At 42.6% G+C, this 20,330-nt stretch overlaps 1 protein-coding gene across 2 annotated transcripts in view; it reads right to left on the bottom strand.

Moving 5' to 3' along the window:
- Positions 1 to 20,330, bottom strand: part of Dnah11 (dynein axonemal heavy chain 11) — a 312,765-nt gene that overhangs the window by 273,135 nt on the left and 19,300 nt on the right. For both annotated transcript variants that reach the window (XM_057782825.1, XM_057782826.1), the window contains exons 8-13: positions 18,577 to 18,744; positions 8,004 to 8,120; positions 4,749 to 4,886; positions 4,235 to 4,359; positions 3,197 to 3,392; positions 11 to 115 (exon numbers count right to left, since the gene is read on the bottom strand). In XM_057782825.1, the coding sequence (XP_057638808.1) occupies positions 11 to 115; positions 3,197 to 3,392; positions 4,235 to 4,359; positions 4,749 to 4,886; positions 8,004 to 8,120; positions 18,577 to 18,744 (849 nt within the window). The remainder of the gene's footprint in view (positions 1 to 10; positions 116 to 3,196; positions 3,393 to 4,234; positions 4,360 to 4,748; positions 4,887 to 8,003; positions 8,121 to 18,576; positions 18,745 to 20,330) is intronic.

Below are 20,330 nucleotides of genomic sequence, written 5' to 3'. Positions count from 1 at the left end.
AGACACAAACCTTTAAAATAGTGTTCCTTTTCTGGAAGATGCCTAAGGCTGAGTCTGGTATGTCAGATTTCTTCAGCATCAAAAGGTATTTGACATCTCTCAATACTGCCACAAGCTATTTCAAGAATATTGAGAATTATTGCATACTTTAAGAATCCATGTCTTGGCCACTAAGAGAGTGAGTGAGTGGAAGAGCTTGCTGGGCAGGACGGCAGCGTCAGCACAGGCCCTAGATCCCGCAGGAAAAGCCCAGGTGTGCTCACATGTGCAATCCCAGCCCACATTCTCCTGCAGTGACGCAGGGTGCAGACAGAAGACCTGCTGGAAGCACCCGTAGCTGCTGCAGCAGTAGAAACGAGAGAAATGACCTCCCAAGCATGGAGGCAAACTACTCCCGCCAAGTGGTCCTCTGACCCTCCATGTGCTCCGTAATTTCTCTCTCCCCCTCCCCTTCAAATAAATACAAATAAGTAAGATGCTAAGAATATGGTACATTTCAGTGTTAAGATGAGTTTAATGTAAAATGCTTAAAATGTCATCTTGCAATTACTGTATTTCTAGTTCAAAGGAAATGGACTTTTGCTTCATCTGCTTTGTTGAACCCAAGTCATGTATGTCTTCCTCTAGTAAGGAATGTGAACTCTACTGCTCACAGGCAAATAACACAGAATCTGTGGCAAATACCATATTTTTTAGTTAATTAATTTTATCTTTTTAATTTTTAAAATTCTGTCTAATTTAATTTTATCTTAAAATCTGAGCATTACAGGATCCACAGACTCCATGGAATGAGAGTTGTCAGTATTTGGTGTGTGGTGGTTGCTTCTAATGCTCACAGTCATTTTCAAAGGGACAGCAAGGCTGTAGATGGTGCTAAACTATGAGACTCTCAATTAACCCTAATACATTTCCAACAACAGCTTTTATACTAATTTGTATGTTTTACTACTTATCTATTATTGTAGTTCGAATGTAATTGGCCTCCATAAGTTCAAAGCAGCGGCACTGTTAGGAGTGGGTATAGTCTTGTTGGAGGAAGCGTGTCCGCGTGGGGCAGGCTTGGCGGTCTCCTGTGCTCAAGATACTGCTCAGTCTCACAGCCGACTTTCCTGTCGCCTTCTGATCAAGATGTTGCCAGTACCAGGTCTACCTGCATACTGACATGCTCCTGCCATCATGATGATGGACTGAACCTCTGAACTGCAAGCCATCACCTCAATTAAATGTTTTACTTTAAGAGTTTGTTGTGATCATGCTGTCTCTTCACAGCAATAGAAACCCTAATTAAGACATCTATTTGGAAATAATTACCATTTCCAGAAAAAAAATTAAACTCAGAACATGTAATGCCTGCGATACGTCCGGGAGACCTCTCTCACCCAGCTAGGACGGCTGAGCAACTGAAACATGATCCAGGAGTCCACCATGGCCGTGAAGGTGGGGGGACCAGTTCTCTGGGTCAAAAGTCACTATGTCAGTTTTCTTGAGAAAATATTTATGTTGGTGTATCAAATTTCCATTAGCAAAATAAGGTGATGGTATTTGAGTTTATTTTGGGAAAACAGACCAGAATTAGGGTGTTCAGCATGACCTCTAATCCAGTAAGCAGACTTCCTGCTTCCTAGGCAGGCATTGGGCCTGCCAGGGAGGGCTTTGCAGGATCACTTCCATGATACTGAGCATTCTTCATTACCCAAAATTTATTAATTTTTTTTGCCACAGAAGTTACAAAGAAGATTGCCTTTTACTCTTATGAGAAGTCATGGTAGGTGAACAGAAAAGAATAATCTAGAAAGTAAAAGAACTAGGAAAGATGTTGTGAAAAATATATATTAGAGATGTTGCATGTGGTGCATCTAATCTCAACCAACACTTGAGAGGCAAAGGCAGACAGATACCTTTGACAGTGTGGTATTCGTAATGAGACTCTGCCTCAAAAATGTCAATCCATTGAGCAATCAATCAATCTCTCGCTAATATGTATATGTGTGCACACAAATATATATATATACGAATGCATGTTTACTAAACATATGCATATTGACTATATATATGCCCAAATACAGGTCTGCTAATAAGGCTTCTGTCCTGTCATTGTTACATAAGATGCTACATAGTTAGCCATGTGTTGGGAGCATGACTGCAATTCCAGCACTAAGGAAGCAGAATCAGAAAGATCTCAGTCTAAAGACAGTATAGACTCCACAAGACCCTGCCTCAAAAAACAGACGATAGAATATGTAATGAAATTATGTCACATATATTGAAGAAACTTGAAATCTATGTTACATGACAGTAAAAATAAAAGCAATCTATTCTGGATGTTATTTAGCTGTGCCTATTTCATATCAATGGTTTGTTTTATATTTTAAATTACTGTCTGACTATCATCAGCTTAGCCATCACCATACATCATAAGACAGTACCGACAAGCTAACTTCCCTTTGGAAGAAATGACAGCAAGCAGAAACACCTTTGTCAACCAAAAGCATGACAGATCTTTGCTCCTTTTAATCTGTGGCTTTCATGTCTTAATTGACTAAAACAATCCAATACTTGTTATGAAAATACACGTACCAGAAGCCATGTAGTAGACTCTATACGTACCAGTCAACTGAGTTAAGGTTACTGGGGTTTGTAGCTTCCAGACAGGAAGTTGAAACATGGAACAAAGAAAAGATGAAATGGACCCTGTTCTCAGCAGCTCACCATCAAGTCAATATGGGGTGAAAGTCATTACAAGGTGTTAATCAATTAATAAGGAGCAGAGGAAGTGCCTTTAATCCCAACTACTTAGGAGGCAGAGACAGAAGAAATGCTAGTTCAACATTTTTCTGGACTACAAGTTAAGTTCAAAGCCAGTCTGAGCAACAGTGAGATGCTGGTCCCCCCACAAAATAAACCAGTAAGAGACTTGGCGATGGACAATAGAGTATAAAAAAATAAGCTCACTGGTAGAGTGTTTGCCTAGAATCTCAGGGTTCCTGAATTCACTCAAACACACATACACATGGCATATGTATGCACACACTCGTAAACGCATGAAAACAAATCTCTGTTTAAAATTTACACTCCTTACGGAAGCACTACTTTCCCAGAATAGAGTTTAAATGACTGAAGTGGACTCATCTGTCTCCAGGGAGGCTTCAGGGACAGATGAACAGCATCTTGATGCATTAAAAAGGTAAAGTCCTACCTTTGGGTCAAAGTTGACGCTAAGTAGGCCATTGATGGCGCTGAATTTAACCAAGGGCTGATTCAAATTAAGTTCACAGATTTCCTCCACATTTCTTCTCCATTTGCTATAGACATTGCTTTCAAATCGATCAAGCAACGCGGTCATTTCAGCGTACTTCTGACAGACTGCAGCCTCGTCAGGACTGTCTGGAAATCTGCAGCAACAAGGTGTTCTAGGTTTCTACATATGTCAAGAGAGAGAAGTTTATTTTGCAATAGAGAATGGGATCATGGGTTATAAAGGTCAGAGAGGAAATAGATGAAAGCCTTACAGTGTTGTAAAATCGCATCTGTTTAAAGACAGAAGTAGTTACAAATGAATAAATGGAACTCCAAAGGCTTCGCTAGTGTCAACAAATCACCAGTTCCTAGAAGGAGGTTAAAAAGGGTGCAGAGGACTGTGTGACAAAGGGGAGCTTGAAGAAGAGAAAGTAAGATAATTTAAACTTTCCAGATAGTGAATGAAAAGGGGACATCAAAAGATAAAAGGACCAGAAAACAGTATGACGTTATGAGTCCCATAAAAATATTCCAGAACGGAGCTGGAGAGATGGCTCAGAGGTTAAGAGCATTGACTGCTCTTCCAGAGGTCCTGAGTTCAATTCCCAGCAACCACATGATGGCTCACAACCATCTGTAATGAGATCTGGTGCCCTCTTCTGGTGTGTGGGAAGCAGAATGTTGTACACATAATAAATAAAACAACAATGTTTAAAAAAAAATATTCCAGAACTATAATGATAAAACCAGATCTAACCTGGCCAAAAAGGAGCAGGCCAGCACATCCGCAAGTGCTAGCATGACCAGCCACTGCCAGGAGTGATGGCACTTTCTGTAATCCTGGAGGCAGAGGAAGAGGCAGGGGGATCAAGACTTCAAGGTCATCCTCAGCTACCTAATGAGTTTGAGGACTATCTGGGCAACAGAGATCCCATCTCAATACAAGAACACCCACAACACCATCATGATTCACCATGAAGTAAGCCTAACTACTCACAGATAATGGAGAGATGTAAAGTTTGACCAAAACATTTGAAGGCGTTCAAGGAGCATTCTGGCCCATTTAATATTTCCAGAGGTGAATGGCATATTTTTGTTGAGAATTTCATGCCCATGTTCAATCTGTATGTTGACATTTTCATAAAAAGGAAGAAAGGGGACACTTAGTCAGGGTATTTTCCAACCTTATATGAAGTTTTTTATTTTACTTTCATAGTGGCATTAAACATATGTGTTTAATAATGTCACTAATCGAGTTCCCCATCTTGTCAGAAAACCATTAAATAAGAGCATTCATTTGGCAGCAGAGCTCAGTGTAGACCCTTTCCTAGCATGGTGAAGGTGCCAGATTCGATTCCTAGCACTAAACATACTTATTGCCTACAGATAATGACACTAACCTCAAATATCGAAGTATAATTTATCTAATAAATCCAATCTTTTCACACAATAAAATGACTCTAGTGGCTAGCCATACCATGCTGAAGTTTCTCAGTCTTAACACCACTCACCTGCGTCACGTGACCATCATACAGGTGCTTACACATATCTAGCTCTGCATTAAACATGTTCAATAAAGTGCTGTAATGCGGGCTGAAAATTTCCATGACAACTGGTTTCTCTAGAAAATTCCCAAATATGGTCAAAAGCTATGAAAAAAAATCAAAGTTAAAGAAAGGTTAAGAACTTTGGGCTTTAGTAAAGAATTCAGCTCACAACTTCCCCAACTTGGTTTCTTATACTACTAGAAGAAAAGTCTAGAACTCTAAAATACATATGGTGCCACTAAAGACAAAATGTATTTTGTGTTTTCTAAAATTCTATATAACTAATAAGCCAAATTCCACATGAAATTTCTTTGCCTCCATGGAAATCGAGAATATCAGAAATGAGTTAATGTCTACCAGCAGTGCTGGCTCATGGTTGCAAATCCCTTCTGCTGGGTGTCAGGGGATGTTCTCACCTTGCTTAGTGTGTGTAATAGTGTGTGTTGTGTGCTTCTTCTCATCAATAATCACACCAAATATACCAGTAGCAGTAACTGGTGCTCAGGCCTCTAGCACACCCTGAAGATCTAGCTTCCCCTGATAGTGGTCTGGTGCAGCAAGGGTTACTATTCTGAGAACACTCTGTAGGTGGATACCTCCTTTGACACAAAAGCCCTGGCTCAAGCCAATGCCTTAAGCTGATCGAGTTGTCTCTTTCTCAGAAAGAGCACATGGCTACAAATGAATGTCAGTTAAGTCGTAAGTGGGCAGAAACTACATGCAATCAGAGGAAGCCCATGGAGACAGTGGGACAGAGAGGAGCAGATGACAGTACCAGTCTAGTGACGGCACCAGCTTCCTGAAGGCCCACAGTCTCACCACTATCCATGAAGGTGAGCTAAGTTTATTCTCTGGTGTGTTCTCAAGAGGTGGTTTCTTGGCAAGCTAAATTCCATATGAATGGGATTTTTTTTTTTATTTTTTATTGAAAAAAAATTTTCCGCCTCCTCCCAGCCTCCCATTTCCCTCCCCCTCCTTCCACTCCTCCCCCTTCCCTCCACTTCTTCCCCCTCCCTCTCCAGTCCAAAGAGCAGTCATGGTTCCCTGCCCTGTGGAAAGTCCAAGGTCGTCCCCCCTCCTTCCAGGTCTAGGAAGGTGAACATCCAAACTGGCTAGGCTTGAATGGGATATTTGTATGCAATGAGAGTTTACACAGCGCTGTGTAACTGAAGGCTCAAATACCTCAAGGTATTTGGGACTTTGAACACTTTGGACTTCAGATGTCTAAATGAACCATGTTCAACCTTGTACGTTGTCTAAAATCTTTTCTGAACTCTTTTTCTAGACACGCTTCAATTTCCCTTAATAGAAATCTTAGAGTCCTTCATTAGTGTTTTGTTTCCAGCAGATGCCAACGCGCCAGGTTCTCAAGCATTGCAGGTGTCCTCCAGAACACCAGTACCCATGATCCTTCTTGGCCATGCCTTGACCAAGAGCAACATCAGACTGTCATCTCTCAGCGACAACCTACAGAAACATTCCTCCATGGTCGGAATCATCAGCCTGCATCTGTGGCTGAAATCATGAGTCCTGGTAGTACAGAACCCTGTGCATCTTCCTTCTGCTATTACCCTCCAACAGTGTGCCTTTTCTAACTCCAGTTAATCCAGCTACCCTCAGGCTCTCAGCAAACTCCTGCTGTCTACAAGGCAACCTAATCCTAACAAAAGCTAGGATACCTGTCATCCTGGGTTTCCTAAGACAGGATTTTATCTTATTATTTCAGTAGTCAAGCTACAAAGATGTGGAACACTTTTTTTAAACCACTTGACAACAAGATGAAACCACTTAGAAAAAAAAATAAACTAACATGTACTTAAATAACCCACGTTAATTGTTGTGAGTGGGCAAGAAGAACAGTTTGAACTAGACTGCTAATTAAATGGAGTTAGGAATCTCTCTATATTGAGAGTTCACTCTGTTCTTTCTTCTGGTTGCCCACAAAAGCTTAACAGAGAACAATTTCCAGAAACAGAAATATGAGAAGTCATGCTCAGACATTAGAAAGAACTACTATTCAATTTGGTTAGGAAAAAAAGCCCAACTCTCTGCTAAATGGGAAAGGTTCCAAAGTGGACTGCAATGCTGTCGTTTTGTTTAAGAACAATATGTATGCATATCTAGCCAAAAGCATATCAAGGACAAAGGCATATCAAGCATAGATTAATTGTACCCTAGAGAGGAAACCACAGAATCACACCCTATATCTTGGCCAATGAGCAACTCAGTTTTATCTGAATTTTTTTTTAAATCACCATTTGTTCCTCCTCAGTCCTCACTGTCACAGTGCTCAGGTGACTTATGGAGGAAATAGATCCTGTAGCTTTGCCAGTGCTGGTCAACCCATCTGAAAACCGAATAATTCCCAGCTGTGCTTGCTTGGGTGGCAAACGCTCAGTTTCCCTTTGGGATATCACCCAGTAGCCACTTACACGTGGTTAGCAACACACCTCTTTTTAAACATGGTGCTCCTATTTCTCCATCTCCAGGAGCTGTCAAAATGCATTTCTTTCCCACGACCACCGCACTTGGCTGCCTCTCTCCCACCCTCCCACCCTGTGAGTACACAGCAGCTGGGTGAGCAATCCACCATTGGCCTATATCCCTCAACCCTTCACACGACTCTTAATACACATATAATCTATTAAGTTCATTCACAAAACATTCTTGCATGCTTCAAGATCTCTGATGTCAGGATGCATTAGACAACCAATGAAATTATAATTAATTCAGCAGCATTTTTTTCTTATTGACACATTAAAAAAAATGCCTGGTAATCAATGGTGCCTGACACCCAATGAAATGGGGAGAATTAGTCCTTATTTGTTTCAGTCAGAGTAAAAAAAGCAGGCAGATGATTCTAGTGTATGCAAACAAACTAGAGGCAAGGATTATTGAAATTACAAATTGTTTTAACTTTTCAATTTGGTTTACTGTCGAGTCGATATTTCATGGGCCACATCCAATGTGCTCTGTAGGAAATGAGAGCTAAAATAGAGTGAATGCCAGGAAAAGAGCAAAAGTTAAATGTCCTAAAAATGACCTTCCCAGAGTGAATGCCCTTAGTTTCTAGGGCGTTATTCAAACCTTGTATGGGCTTGGATGCAAAGGAATGTGACTGATCTGGTTATACTCACCTGAATCGGGAAAGAATGTATTTGGCCTTGTCATCTAACAGTTCAAATAATTGACTTTCTAAGAAGCTTCCTCAGAACTAACCTTAAATGCAGATTCCAGACCACTGCAGTTGCAGAGACCTTCGCAAAGCAACATCCCAAGCCTTCTGTCAAAATCCAGGGTTTTGGACTTAAATTTGAAATAGTCACTTTCAAACCCCTGTATAATGAAAAATAAAATGTTCCTTACAGAGAAGACGCAACAGTAAAAAGGCAACCACTTAAGTTGGACCTCACTTTCCCTCAGTCTCCTAATTAGCTTATTTTTCATAAGCAGATTCCAGAAAAGACCAAGAACAGCTGCACCTGACTGAGGCCCCGGGAGCATGCTCCCATGTCTCCTGAGACCCAGCCCTCCCACTGCTGTGACCCCACACTTGCATGTGGGCATCAGTGCGCCTGCCTTCCTCCATCCATCTCAACCACAAATCAAGCATTGCTTTGGGCATCTCCAGCGCCGTGGATCGTCGGCAAGTTCCACAGAGAGCTTGTTTATTCGTGGGATGGAAACCTGTGCGTGAAAGCCCTGGCATCAGGTAAGCACTGAAATCCACGCATCTGTGAGCGTGTCAGGAACGACAGGAGTGGAAGTGCTCAGATATTTCCCCCAGGTTCTCATTGACATGCAGCCGACAACCCTGGCTTCCTCCTCATGCATAACCACCTACGCCCATGATTAGAAGGAAGGAAACTGGCAGAGAATGACGGCAGCTTTGTCATCTTCAGGAAAGCTGTCCCTGGGGATGCACAGCTCTCTCAGGCTTCACAAACCCCAGGCCTAGCACAGTGAAAGCCTTCGCCTGTCTACCAACAACCCCAGCAATAACAGTCAGTCATACCCACAGCCAGATCTGTGTGGTTCTGTTCTCAGGGCCTTACAGTAACTCAATCTTTATAGCATATGAAAGAAGTCATATTGCTCTCCTATTTGTAAGTGGCAGAAAAACTCAGGTAACAAGGTGCATTCTTTGCATTCTAAACCAACTCAGTATATATTATATCTTAGAGCCAGTGATTGTGAACTTACTCCCTAAAGGTGCTGACCATCAGTGTAAAAGGAGTTAGGCATGACTAGTCACTGGATACATTTATTACATTTACCCATTTAGGGTAAAAGCTTTAATTTGTCCTGGGGGGGAGGGGTTTGTAACCTGATATCGTTCTCCTGTTTAAAACTATATCTAATCATTCAATTATAGTAATATTCAATATAAAAACTGCACTGCAGTATAGAAAGTATGAGCCCATTCGCTGGCCTCTGTGAAGAAATGTACCTGCTATGGTCTCAGTGCTTCTGATGCACCCAGATTCCAGGATAAAACCTAAACACACGAAGGGAGAGGGCAGGGCCCGGACTGGATGGGACCCGTGCCCTCTCACCCACCCCTACACATGAGCACACAGTGGGTCTTGAGAGCTGGGGGCAGCCCTTGCCCCACCCTGAATGAGCTGGTGTTTTCGTCCGGAACTTCCCAGCCTCTAGACTCCCAGCGCGTTGCTCAGGCACCCTGAGGACATGGAGCAGGTCCCTTACCATGAGTTTAACTGGGAGTGGAGAGAGCAGAACGTGGTGGAGTTCTGGACCATCACGAACCACGCTACATTTATCATCAAGAGGATGGAGCTAAGTCTTCTGAATTCCAGCCAAGCAGCTTCTCCATTCTAGTATCACTCACTTGGAAGTAAACACAACTTCTCAACAAGTTTTAACAAACCTCACTCACTCCTCTTCTCAGGACAGAGACACAGGACACAGTATATAATTTTTAACCATTTAACCCTTAGAGACAACGGGCAACATCAGACGTGGATGAAACAAGAATCTCCACCCTAGACACACGCCAGCATAATAATAGCAGGGTTCTCAAGATTCTATATGGCTAGGACCTCACTGGCTGCTTTAAAGTATGCAGACACCACCATGGTCTTCTCCCTCTGGGGTCTACCACATCCATCATCTCTAACTGCCTTTACCAGCTTCTTTCTTGCTTCCTTCCTAGTCAAGGCGCAGATCTCCATGTACTGTCAGCTCTGAAACAGGCTCTGTTTTCATGCCCACTACCAGGCCTGCTGTAGATCAAGTGCCTACCTGTATTCTCCCCTGCATTCTGGGCCAACAGCTCTAGTGACTAGACTCTCTTTTCACAGTGAGGTACTAATATGTCATGAATTTCCCAGCTCACAACTGATTCTCAATAGTATTTATTAGACAGTAATTGGTGAGCCAGCATGACTCAGGAATCATAAAAATGTCTCTGTATTCTGGAACTACAAAACTGTCTTTATTAGCATCCTGAGAAGCTATCAGAAGGTTTTAATTAGAGAAAAGTGAAGATTTGACTAAGCATGCGAAAAGCTCTCAAGCTGTTACACGCAGAATAAATTAACGGAGCCAAAACAGGCCAGTGAGCAGCAACTTACAGGCCAGTGAGCAGCTCAGCTGAAAAACGAGCCAAGGGTGTACCTCTCGGACAAACTCGGAGGACCTAAGTTACAGGTGATGCTGAGGACTTCCCCTAAGGAGCCAATTATCTGTGAGGACTGAAGACAGCCAAGTATGGGAAACAGTTAGTTCTGAACAGGTTAATTTGAAGGCATTCATTGGTTCCCGGTGGAGATGAGGGTTAGACAGTTGCCCTGTGTGCTCAGGACTTGAAGGAAGCCATCACTGTGAAGTATCTGTGCTGGAACCTTTTCACTGGAGCGCTTTACCCTCTCTGCTCTGCCCTTACAGGGTGTAATCATATTTCATTTATGTTTCAATAAATAGAGCTTGCCTGAGGATCAGAGAGTAACATATCCCTACTGGTCAGCCTTACAGACCAGACAGTGGTAACACACACCTTTAATCCCAGTAGCCACACCAGTTTGCCGTAAAAACCAGATAGTGCAGGCCTTTAATCCCAGAACTGGAGAGGAACAGAAGACAGGAGGAGACAGTTCTCAGACACGGTCTCATTCTGAGGTTCCTGGAGGCAGGATGGCCATCTCAGACTGAGGTAGAGGTGTGAGCCAGTGGCTGACTGGTTTTGCTTTTCTTACTTTCAGGTTGAACCCCAATTTCTTTCTGTCTCTGAGATTTTCTTATTCGTGCAACACCAGTGGGGGAGGGGGCACGAATGGGTATTAAACGTCATCAGTTCTGTTTTCTTTAGTGATTAGCACGATCCTCCTACTTCAGTTATTTTTATATCCTAAATTCCATACATTGACATCCTACAGTGCAGGTGTCACAATTAGATCTTGGCCTGTGTTTGTTTTACATGTTGCTATTTTGTATCCTTTAACCAAGAGGGTTAAATTGTAAACTAGGATATCAGTTTCACATTCACACCAAATACTCAACCTGCTTTACACCCTAGGTCAAATCTCCTTTGGTGTGGTCTCTATTCTCTCTGTATTAATTGGAATTCAGATTGGTTCAACACTGTTCTCAAATTATGTGAAACCCAGTGATCACTCACCTGAGTCTACCTTCAACTGAGATAAAATCACCTCCAAAAGGCAGCTACAGGAAGACAGCTGCAGAAAGACAGCTGCAGGAAGGACAGCTACAGGAAGAGAGCTGCAGGAAGGACAGCTGCAGAAAGACAGCTGCAGGAAGGACAGCTTCAGGAAGGACAGCTGCAGGAAGACAGCTGCAGAAAGAAGCTGCATGAAGACAGCTGCAGGAAGGACAGCTTCAGGAAGAACAGCTGCAGGAAGATAGCTGCAGGAAGGACAGCTGCAGGAAGGGCAGCTGCAGGAAGGACAGCTGCAGGAAGGACAGCTGCAGAAAGACAGCTGCAGAAAGACAGCTGCAGGAAGACAGCTACAGGAAGACAGCTGCAGGAAGTTCAGAGCAGGTGACTCACACTCTAGGATATGCAACCATGTAAATGCTGATCAACTCATGACTCACACACACACATGCACACACACATGAGAGGGCAAGAGAGAGCTTATATGAAATGGAATGTTACTCTGCTCAGAAAAAAGGAAACCTTGTCACGTGACATGACATAGACAGCCCTGAGGGACACCATGTGAGCGGAGTGAGCCAAGTGCAAGGAAACGACTGTGCGGTCTCACTATACATGGATTTGAGTGGGTGTGGGAAGGTTGGGGAAGTGGAGAGAGGTAGGTCAGAGGATACAAAACCACATATATACAAGATAAACAAGCCAGGAGAGCTAGATAAAATGTGAGATACATAGAAAATGGAATGCTGATTCTTCAAAATGCAATACGTTTGTTGCATTAAATAAAAATGATTCAAAGACATCATTTCAAAAGATTGACAAGTCTTCTGTGGATTAAGTCTCTCATTGTCAGTTTCCCCGTAATACTCAATACTCAGTTACAAAATGAAAGTGGCGATGTTATGATTTTCCAGAAGAAGAAAGGATTATAAACAAGCACTATGAATAACTATGTGCAAAGTTAGAAACCACAGCTAGGCATGGATGGTGGTCCATGTCTGTGAGGCCAGCACACAGCAGCAGAGGAAGGAAGGTGAGGAGCAGGTCAGCCTGGTGCACGAAGCAGGACTTCCGGGGAGGTTGGGAAGAAGAAAGGGTAACTCAGATGAAAAGAACAAATTCCTAGAGACACACCATCCAACAAGATCAAATCAGAAAAGTCAAAGCTAGTAAGGAGATTAAATAGGTAAACAAACAGCTTCCCATCAGACAAAAGCTCAAGACCATATGGTCTTATTAGCAGTTCCGTAAGTATATAAAGGAGAATTAAAAGCAATCCTTCCAAGCTTGCTAACTTACTCTTCACGATAAGCCCTGCTCTGGTACCAAAGCCAGATAAAGATACTTCAAGCAGCGAAAACTTCAGACCAATGTTCCTTATGAATGATGAGATAATATGCAAATGGATTCAGCAGTTATTAGAAGAATTACAGACCGTGGTCAAGAGAAATATTCCACAATAGTAAGATGATTTAACATACAAAAAAATATACCAACACAATATACCACATTAACAGATGAGGTAGAGAGTGAACTTCTGTGATCTCAATCAATGCAGAACTTAATATCCAGTACTCTTTCATGAGAAAAATATTCCCTGGAATAAGAATGGAACTAAGGGCAAGGACCCCTGTGAGCACCGAGTAACTAACATCATCCCCAAAAATGAAAGGGGTAAAAGTTCTTAAGAAAAAAACAGGAATGACCATGTCTAATTCAATGCAACAGCAGAGGCTCTCACCAAGGCAATTGGGTAAGTAAAACAAAGAGCACCCAAATTGAGAAGTACTCTTGTCTGTTCACAGGCAATATGATTTTATCTGAAGATTGCATACCTAAGAAATGAAGTCAATAAACAAACTCAGCAAGGGCTGAGAAATCAATACACAGCCAGTTACCGACTGGAGGGCTCCGCCAGTAGAGTAGTGCTCTCTGTGCAAACACAAGACTCCGTGTTCCTCCCCTACGACCTGAATAAATTAACCCAGGAGGCTTCCTGGGTTCATTGGCCAGCAAGCCTCGCCTAGTTGTCAAGCTCCAAGAACATGGAGTGTGGGAAGAACACAGGAGGCTGAGCCCTGACCTCCCCCATATGGATATGATCCTGCACAGTCAAGACACGTAAGCATATGTTGTACACAAGAAAAAGAAAAGCAAGCCAGGCGATGGTGGCGCACGCCTTTAATCCCAGCACTCGGGAGGCAGAGGCAGGCTGATCTCTGTGAGTTCGAGACCAGCCTGGTTTACAGAGCTAGTTCCGGGACAGGCTCCAAAGCTACAGAGAAACCCTGTCTCGAAAAACCAAAAAAAAAAAAAAAAAAAAAAAAAGAAAAGCATTTACATTTATGTATACTAGCAATGAACAAAATTAAAAAGTAAGAAGACAGTTCCGTCTATAGTAGTATTAAAAAGAATAAAATACTTCATAATAAGTCTGACCAGGGAAGTCGAAGACTTACAGATCAGAAGCTATAAACTAGCTGCTGTAAGCAGTTAAAGAAGGGGTGGGTAGAAAGATTCCACTTACTTGTCATTACAGAGACAATGCTATCGCAAACACTCTGCCCCGTCAGTCCAGTCCCTATCAGCATCTCTCAGCGATGCCTCTGCAGTAATTGAGAAGCAACGTTCTACAGGTCTGACCATCTGGCTCATACTTCCCAGTGACAAAGCTTACAAGTCTGCAGTATTGACAACAATGTAGTGCTGGCCTATAGATCAATGAAATAGCATAGAAAGCCCAGGCATAAACTCTCATCCATATAAGCAAGCAATTGTTGACAAGGGTGCAAAACCGTTCGTAAAGCAAGAACGTCTCTTCAACATATGTTGCTAGGGAATTTTATTGATTATCCTTTTGCAAGAGTCAATTTTGACTCTTAGAACGCATAGACATTGGTTCAAGGTAGACTCAAGCCTTAATTGTAATAGTGAAAACAATAAAAATTTCCTGAAGACACTGGAGAAATGTTCGTGACATTGAACTGGGCAGTGCTTCTTAGTCCTCTCCCTCTTCCATTCATAGGACAATTGTCTTAAATATTTTCTGTGCATATGTTCAGAAGTGGTGCTGGGTTCAGGATATCTCAGGGGACAGTCACCTAGCTTCTATGAGGCCCTACGTTCACTCTCTAACACAAGAAGCAAAGCAGTGGCAACATTTTACTTCCACCTCCAAACATTACTTAGAAGGCTGGAGAGGAGGACACCATCACAATAGACTCATCCGCCTACTGCACCCTCTCTGCTTCCTTTACCATTTCCCCTCCACCAAAACTTCCGTCATCTTCTTGAGCTCAGTCTGCTGCCAGCGTGGTTTTTAATTGTTTGTTTTGTTTTGTTTTTTGGCTTTTGTCCATCTGGTTTTCTCTTGGTCTTTCATTTGTTCCTGAGGGCAGAGACCCTATGTTTACAGTTCTTTCTCAGAACCTATTTTTCTCAGTGTTTCTGATTTCTGATAAGAAATCTTTCAGTAAAATTATATTCCTCTATATAGACAAGTAAGAGTTCATTTCTCTCTCACTTTGGGATTTTAAAATGTAAAAGGCAGGCATGGTGAGACACAAGCATAAGCCCAGCCCTTGGGAACCTGAGGTCAGAGACTCACTTGGGCTCAGGAGTTTTACACCACAGTTGGACAGAACAGCACAGCGATGATGATGCCTCCAGAACAGAGCAGTCACTCTCAGATGCTTCCAATGTCTCCATTATTAGCACTGCTCGCCTTCTTGGCTGAGATCTTCCCAGTTCACAGCACAGTGAATGTGCACCAAATGACATCCAGATATTGTGGACCATAAACCTCCATTACTGTTAGAGAGACACAGGTCTAGATTCTGGGACCCTCCAAATACACAATGGACAAATGTCTCCTGGTTACAGCCAGGCTAGGCGGTTCAACTCCCTGTGTAGGCTCTGTGGATGCCACATGAGTGAAAATCCTCGGTCTCAGGTAGGCATCCTCCAACCCCACCCCTATGACACAGGGATCTACCAGGTGAAAGAAAAACCACTAAACAAAACCAAAAAAAATCAGATTTTCATATGGTCTCCACCAGCACCACGGAAAAAAAGGGCTGTCTCCTAGCCAGCAGGCACGAAGACCATGGCGCTCTCTTACTCATCGTTAATACCACTCAGCAGGGCTTGGGGATAAAGCCATTGGATGCCAGCCCGCTAGTTTAGACTTCCTACCCAGCCTTCCTGGGCTGGTAGTGGTGGGGAGCTGCTGCTTCTTGGGTGCTTGGAGACAGTGTAGACACTTGTAAGTTGTCAGTTTTTCAAGGGGTGCCCACTTCTAGGTCCCCTGGCTAGAATACAGTTGGGTTTTTGTAGAGGTCAATGGTGTGTGCCCAGTGACATTTCTAGGTTGCTGATATATTAGTTTCTAATTCTTGACTATTTTACACAATATTAAAACCCAAGGAACTTACTTCCATATTGTTTCATGGGTTCTGAGGTTCTTGGCCAATCTGCTCTCTCTCTCTCTCTCTCTCTCTCTCTCTCTCTCTCTCTCTGTGTGTGTGTGTGTGTGTGTGTATGTGTGTGTGTGTGTGTGTGTGTAATGGCCAGAATCTTAGTTGTATTTAATGTGAGGATTAGTAAAGAAATCACACACAAACCTTTCTAGAAGCATAAATTTCTAGCTAAATTATCGAACAATCCTATTACTCTAAGTAATAATGTAAAATAACATAAGCTGCTCAGTAAATTTCACAGATTGTTGACTAGTGTACAGCTGTGGAAAAAGGAAAGCAGAGATAGAATTACAGAAGCACCCAACAACTGCCAGGAACAAGACAGTCGCACCGTGTGTTGGAGTCTTTGCTTAAAGGGGTGAACACAGACTGTGCCAGTATCTGTGCCCGCCTTCCTGAGCATTGCATAGGACACTCGTTTGGAGGTTCCTTGAGGAGGATTAATGTTCAAATTATTTTGACAATGATTGCTTTGGCTATTTTAGACAGAATTTCTGTGCCACTCCGTCTGGTGTCAAACTCTCTGATCTCGGGTTCCCAAATACTAACATAAAGGATGTGCGGTGAGAATGAAGCTAAACTTTTGTAAATGTTACCTTCCCAAAAGAATAAGTAACTTTTAAAATAAGTAATATTTGAAAAAGAAATAAGATACATGAAAATCCTTAAATAACTAAAAAAGAAACCGGTATAAATTAGGACACATGACAGCGGAACAGCAAAAGAATAATTCAGGATGTGTCCTGGTTAGTTTTATGATTGACAAGCCTGTGGTGCATCTTCCTGATTGGTGTGGGAGGACTTAGCTCACTGCAACGGTGCCACCCCTGTGCTGGAAATCCCGGGAGCTGTAAGCGAGCAGCTGCGCAGATCATGACGATCAAGCCAGTAAGCTGCCTTCCTCCGTGGTCTCTGCCCAGTTCTGCCTGCCTTGACTTCCTCCTCTAACTTCCTTCAGTGATGGACGGTGATACAGAACTAAAAGCTGAAACAAACCCTTTTCCATGATTTGCACAATGGAATGTTATTCAGCTGTTCAGAAAAATGAAATTTACAAGCAAACAGAACTAGAGCCTCTTATCACGAGTGAAAGTAACCCCAAACTCAAGAAAATAGTATTTCATGGTTTTTCTTATATGTGGATGTTAGCTTTTAAGCATTATATGTATTTTAGATATATTTATTTCAATCAAAATAACCACAGAGACTAGGTAGCTAGTGAGTACCAGTAGGGAAGGGGGCATCTCCCACGAAAGGGGAGACAGAACACAGCGTCCTAAAGGGAGACAAGCATACAAGGATTAAATGGGGAGAGGTGGGGGATGAGGGTTATAGGAGTGGCCCAGGGAGGCCAGCTCACACTAAAGGCCTTTGGAAAAGCCCTATGGAAATCTACTGCCATAGAAACCTCCTACTGTATACACATTTATGAAAGGAATTTAAGTGGGTCACCAAACAATGAAAAAGACATGCCCACACATACGTCCACATGCGTGCAGTGCCCATGGAGGCCAGAAAAGAGCATCAGATCTCTATGGATCAAAGTGCAGATGGGTTCTGAGTTGCTATGTGGATGATGAGAATCAAACCTTATTCTCTGGAAGAACAACCAGCGCTCTTAACCAGCTGGGCCAGCTCTTCAGACCAAATGATTATCTTTAAGCAAAATATATGATAGATACAATACACTGCGTAAATAAAAGCAATCCAGACACACCTTTAAGAAGGAAAAGGGGCTGGGGAGATGGTTCAGTGGTAAGAAGGCTGGCTACTCTCCCAGAGGCTCTCAGTCCTCCACAAGGTCTTTGGTCCCAGGACAGCCGTGCATACTGAATGTCTTCGCGGTGGCTTTAGGGAAGAGCCTGTGATGACTGTTACTACAGTCCTCCTACTTTTCCATAAATTATACAGAAACGTCCTAGAGCCATTGATCATGGTGCTGTCTTGCTCACACTAGCTGCACTTTCCAAAGTCACTAGACTTCAGAAGGGTCAATCAGGTTTGCTATGAAGTTGGCATACTGCACTCCTGACTTCAACAATACATACACGAGAGTGAATAACCTTATATTCTGTATTTTTTTTTAAACGCAAACTAAAATTTTCTCCTTTTTAAAACTCAGGTTTCTGGTTTGGCAAATCATATATAAAGTTCTTTATCCTAGAACTGGTCACACCAGCATGCTCAAAGGAATAGGGACTGAAATCAGTTAAAATCTGAAAACTTTCCCCAATTTCCTGAAGTTCAAAATATGAAATTTTTAGTAGCTGTAAATAACAGAAGCTATGTGACAATATGCACGCTGTAAATGGTGCAATGGGGGCCGAGAACTAATGTTTAAGCAGACCAAAGTTAACCCAGGAAAGTTACTATAAAGGACACAAGTGAGAAGCAGCTCAGTAGGTGTGAATACAGCAAACCCCTTGTTGATATTCACAGGAAGCTGATCTAGACTGAGCCCTGAACTGACGGCTCAGCTCTGGTCCCTGATCTTGCACCAGGAGCAAGGAGAACTGAAGAGACTGGTTAATGTCTCTGGGTCCTGCAAAGGTCTGCCTGGGTAGCCGGCATCACGCTGAGATAATCTACCTCCTATTTTAGCTCTGAAGCGGTGGAGTCCCGGGAGTGAAAAGGCGAAGAATGCACACTATTACCATGTCAGTCATCACAGTATTACCGTGTCAGCACAGTCAGACGGGTCGTAAATGCTCTCTTGAAAAACTTTACAGCATCCCATAAACTCTTCACTCATTGCACGGATTTGCGCATTTAGGATTGCTCCCTTGGTGCCACCGAATTCCAGTCTTTCCAGTTTTTCAAATTCTCGTATGGTAACAAACATGTCCTTTGTGAAAAACAGTAGAGATCTTTCGTCATCTTCAGCAACAAAGGAGATTTTTAAAATTCCAAACCAAAGATTTACAAACATTCAGAATCAATGGGCGCTTACAACACAATGAAGGAATGCTACTGAATTCACTGAACAGAGCAAATGCTTAGCTTTACAACCACACTTCATTTTAAAACACCAACAGGTACTTCCCAGTGGAGACAGCGCATGCGTACTGTGTACATATGAGCCTGAGAGCAATCCTAATAGTAATGCAGACAGCCGCAGTGATGATACCCAACATCCCTAGCCTCCACACCTATGCCAGGATGATACCCAACATCCCTAGCCTCTGTGCCTATGATACCAACATCCTTAGCTTCAGTGCCCATGCTTGCAGTGGTCCAGCGCCATGACGAGAGGGGAAATCAGGAGACTGTCTACAGGGCAAAGGCAAATGGCCCCTAGATGTTAGAGAGACTTTAGTGGCATTCAGGCTGACCAACAATAAAAATTTTCACATACATCTCTGATTTTGAATGAAACTAAGCAAATCTTATATGAATGATAAAATGCAAAATCTGCAGTAAACTCTACAACTTGAAAAGAAGGCACAGCTATCAGTTCTAAAGAAGGCATGGCCATCGGTTCTAAAGAAGGCACTGCCATTGGTTCTAAAGAAGCCTACATTGGTAGAATCAACATAAAAGTCTGTGCGTTCAATTTTTACACTTTAGATTTAAAAACAAAACAAAACAGTTATACACAGGACTGGAGAAAGGGTTCAGCAGTTAAAAGTCCTCGCTGCCCTTCTAGATGACCGGAGTCAGTTTCCCAGCACCCACATGATGCCTGACAATGGAGGGTAACTCCAGTTCCAAATCCTGTGCCCTCTTCTGGCCTCTACAGGAACTGCGTGCATGTGGCGCTCAGCCACCCATACAGACAAAACCTCTATACACAGAAAATACTAATTCAAAAATACTTACACAAAGTATGACTTCCATGATTTAGTTTCATGATTTTACTAATTAATTTTATAGCATTTGTATTATATACTTGTCAATGGTATAAACTCATCTATTTCTATGGCAGTGCGAATGACGGGCATCAGAGGAGTGAGCAGGAGGAGCAGAACTCTGAAGCCCGTGTGCACCAGTCTGGGCTATCTAGTGAGACTTTGTCAAAAGAATTTTTTAGACAGGAGAAACGAAAGTGTGATACTTTATCAAGTGGGTTTTCAAGTATGAAATTTCCCTCTCAAGTTTCATACATTTCTTCTTCAGCATTTACAGGAAGACTGTGGCCTTTACAGCTTCCTGCTCCATAATTTTCTACAGGTGCTGACAGGGGACAAGATTTACTTACTCTCGTGCAGTAACTGTTTAAAAATGAATACAAAAGTAGGGTGTGGTGGTACACTCCTGTCAAGTGAAGGAAGAGCAGGAGAATAGAGCTCAAGACTAGTCTGAGCCACATAGCAGGGTCCTGTCTCAGCAGAGGCAAGAGTGCATGTCAGGGTGAGGGGCTTCCCAGGCATACATGCAAGGCCGAGTGTGTTCTCCAGTGCCACAGAAAAGAATGAAGGAGAGAGGGAGGAG

Source organism: Chionomys nivalis, chromosome 10, assembly GCF_950005125.1.
Source record: "Chionomys nivalis chromosome 10, mChiNiv1.1, whole genome shotgun sequence".
NCBI classification, from domain to species: Eukaryota; Metazoa; Chordata; class Mammalia; order Rodentia; family Cricetidae; genus Chionomys; species Chionomys nivalis.
Note: the sequence above shows the minus strand (reverse complement) of the source record. Positions and strands in the feature narration are given on the sequence as shown.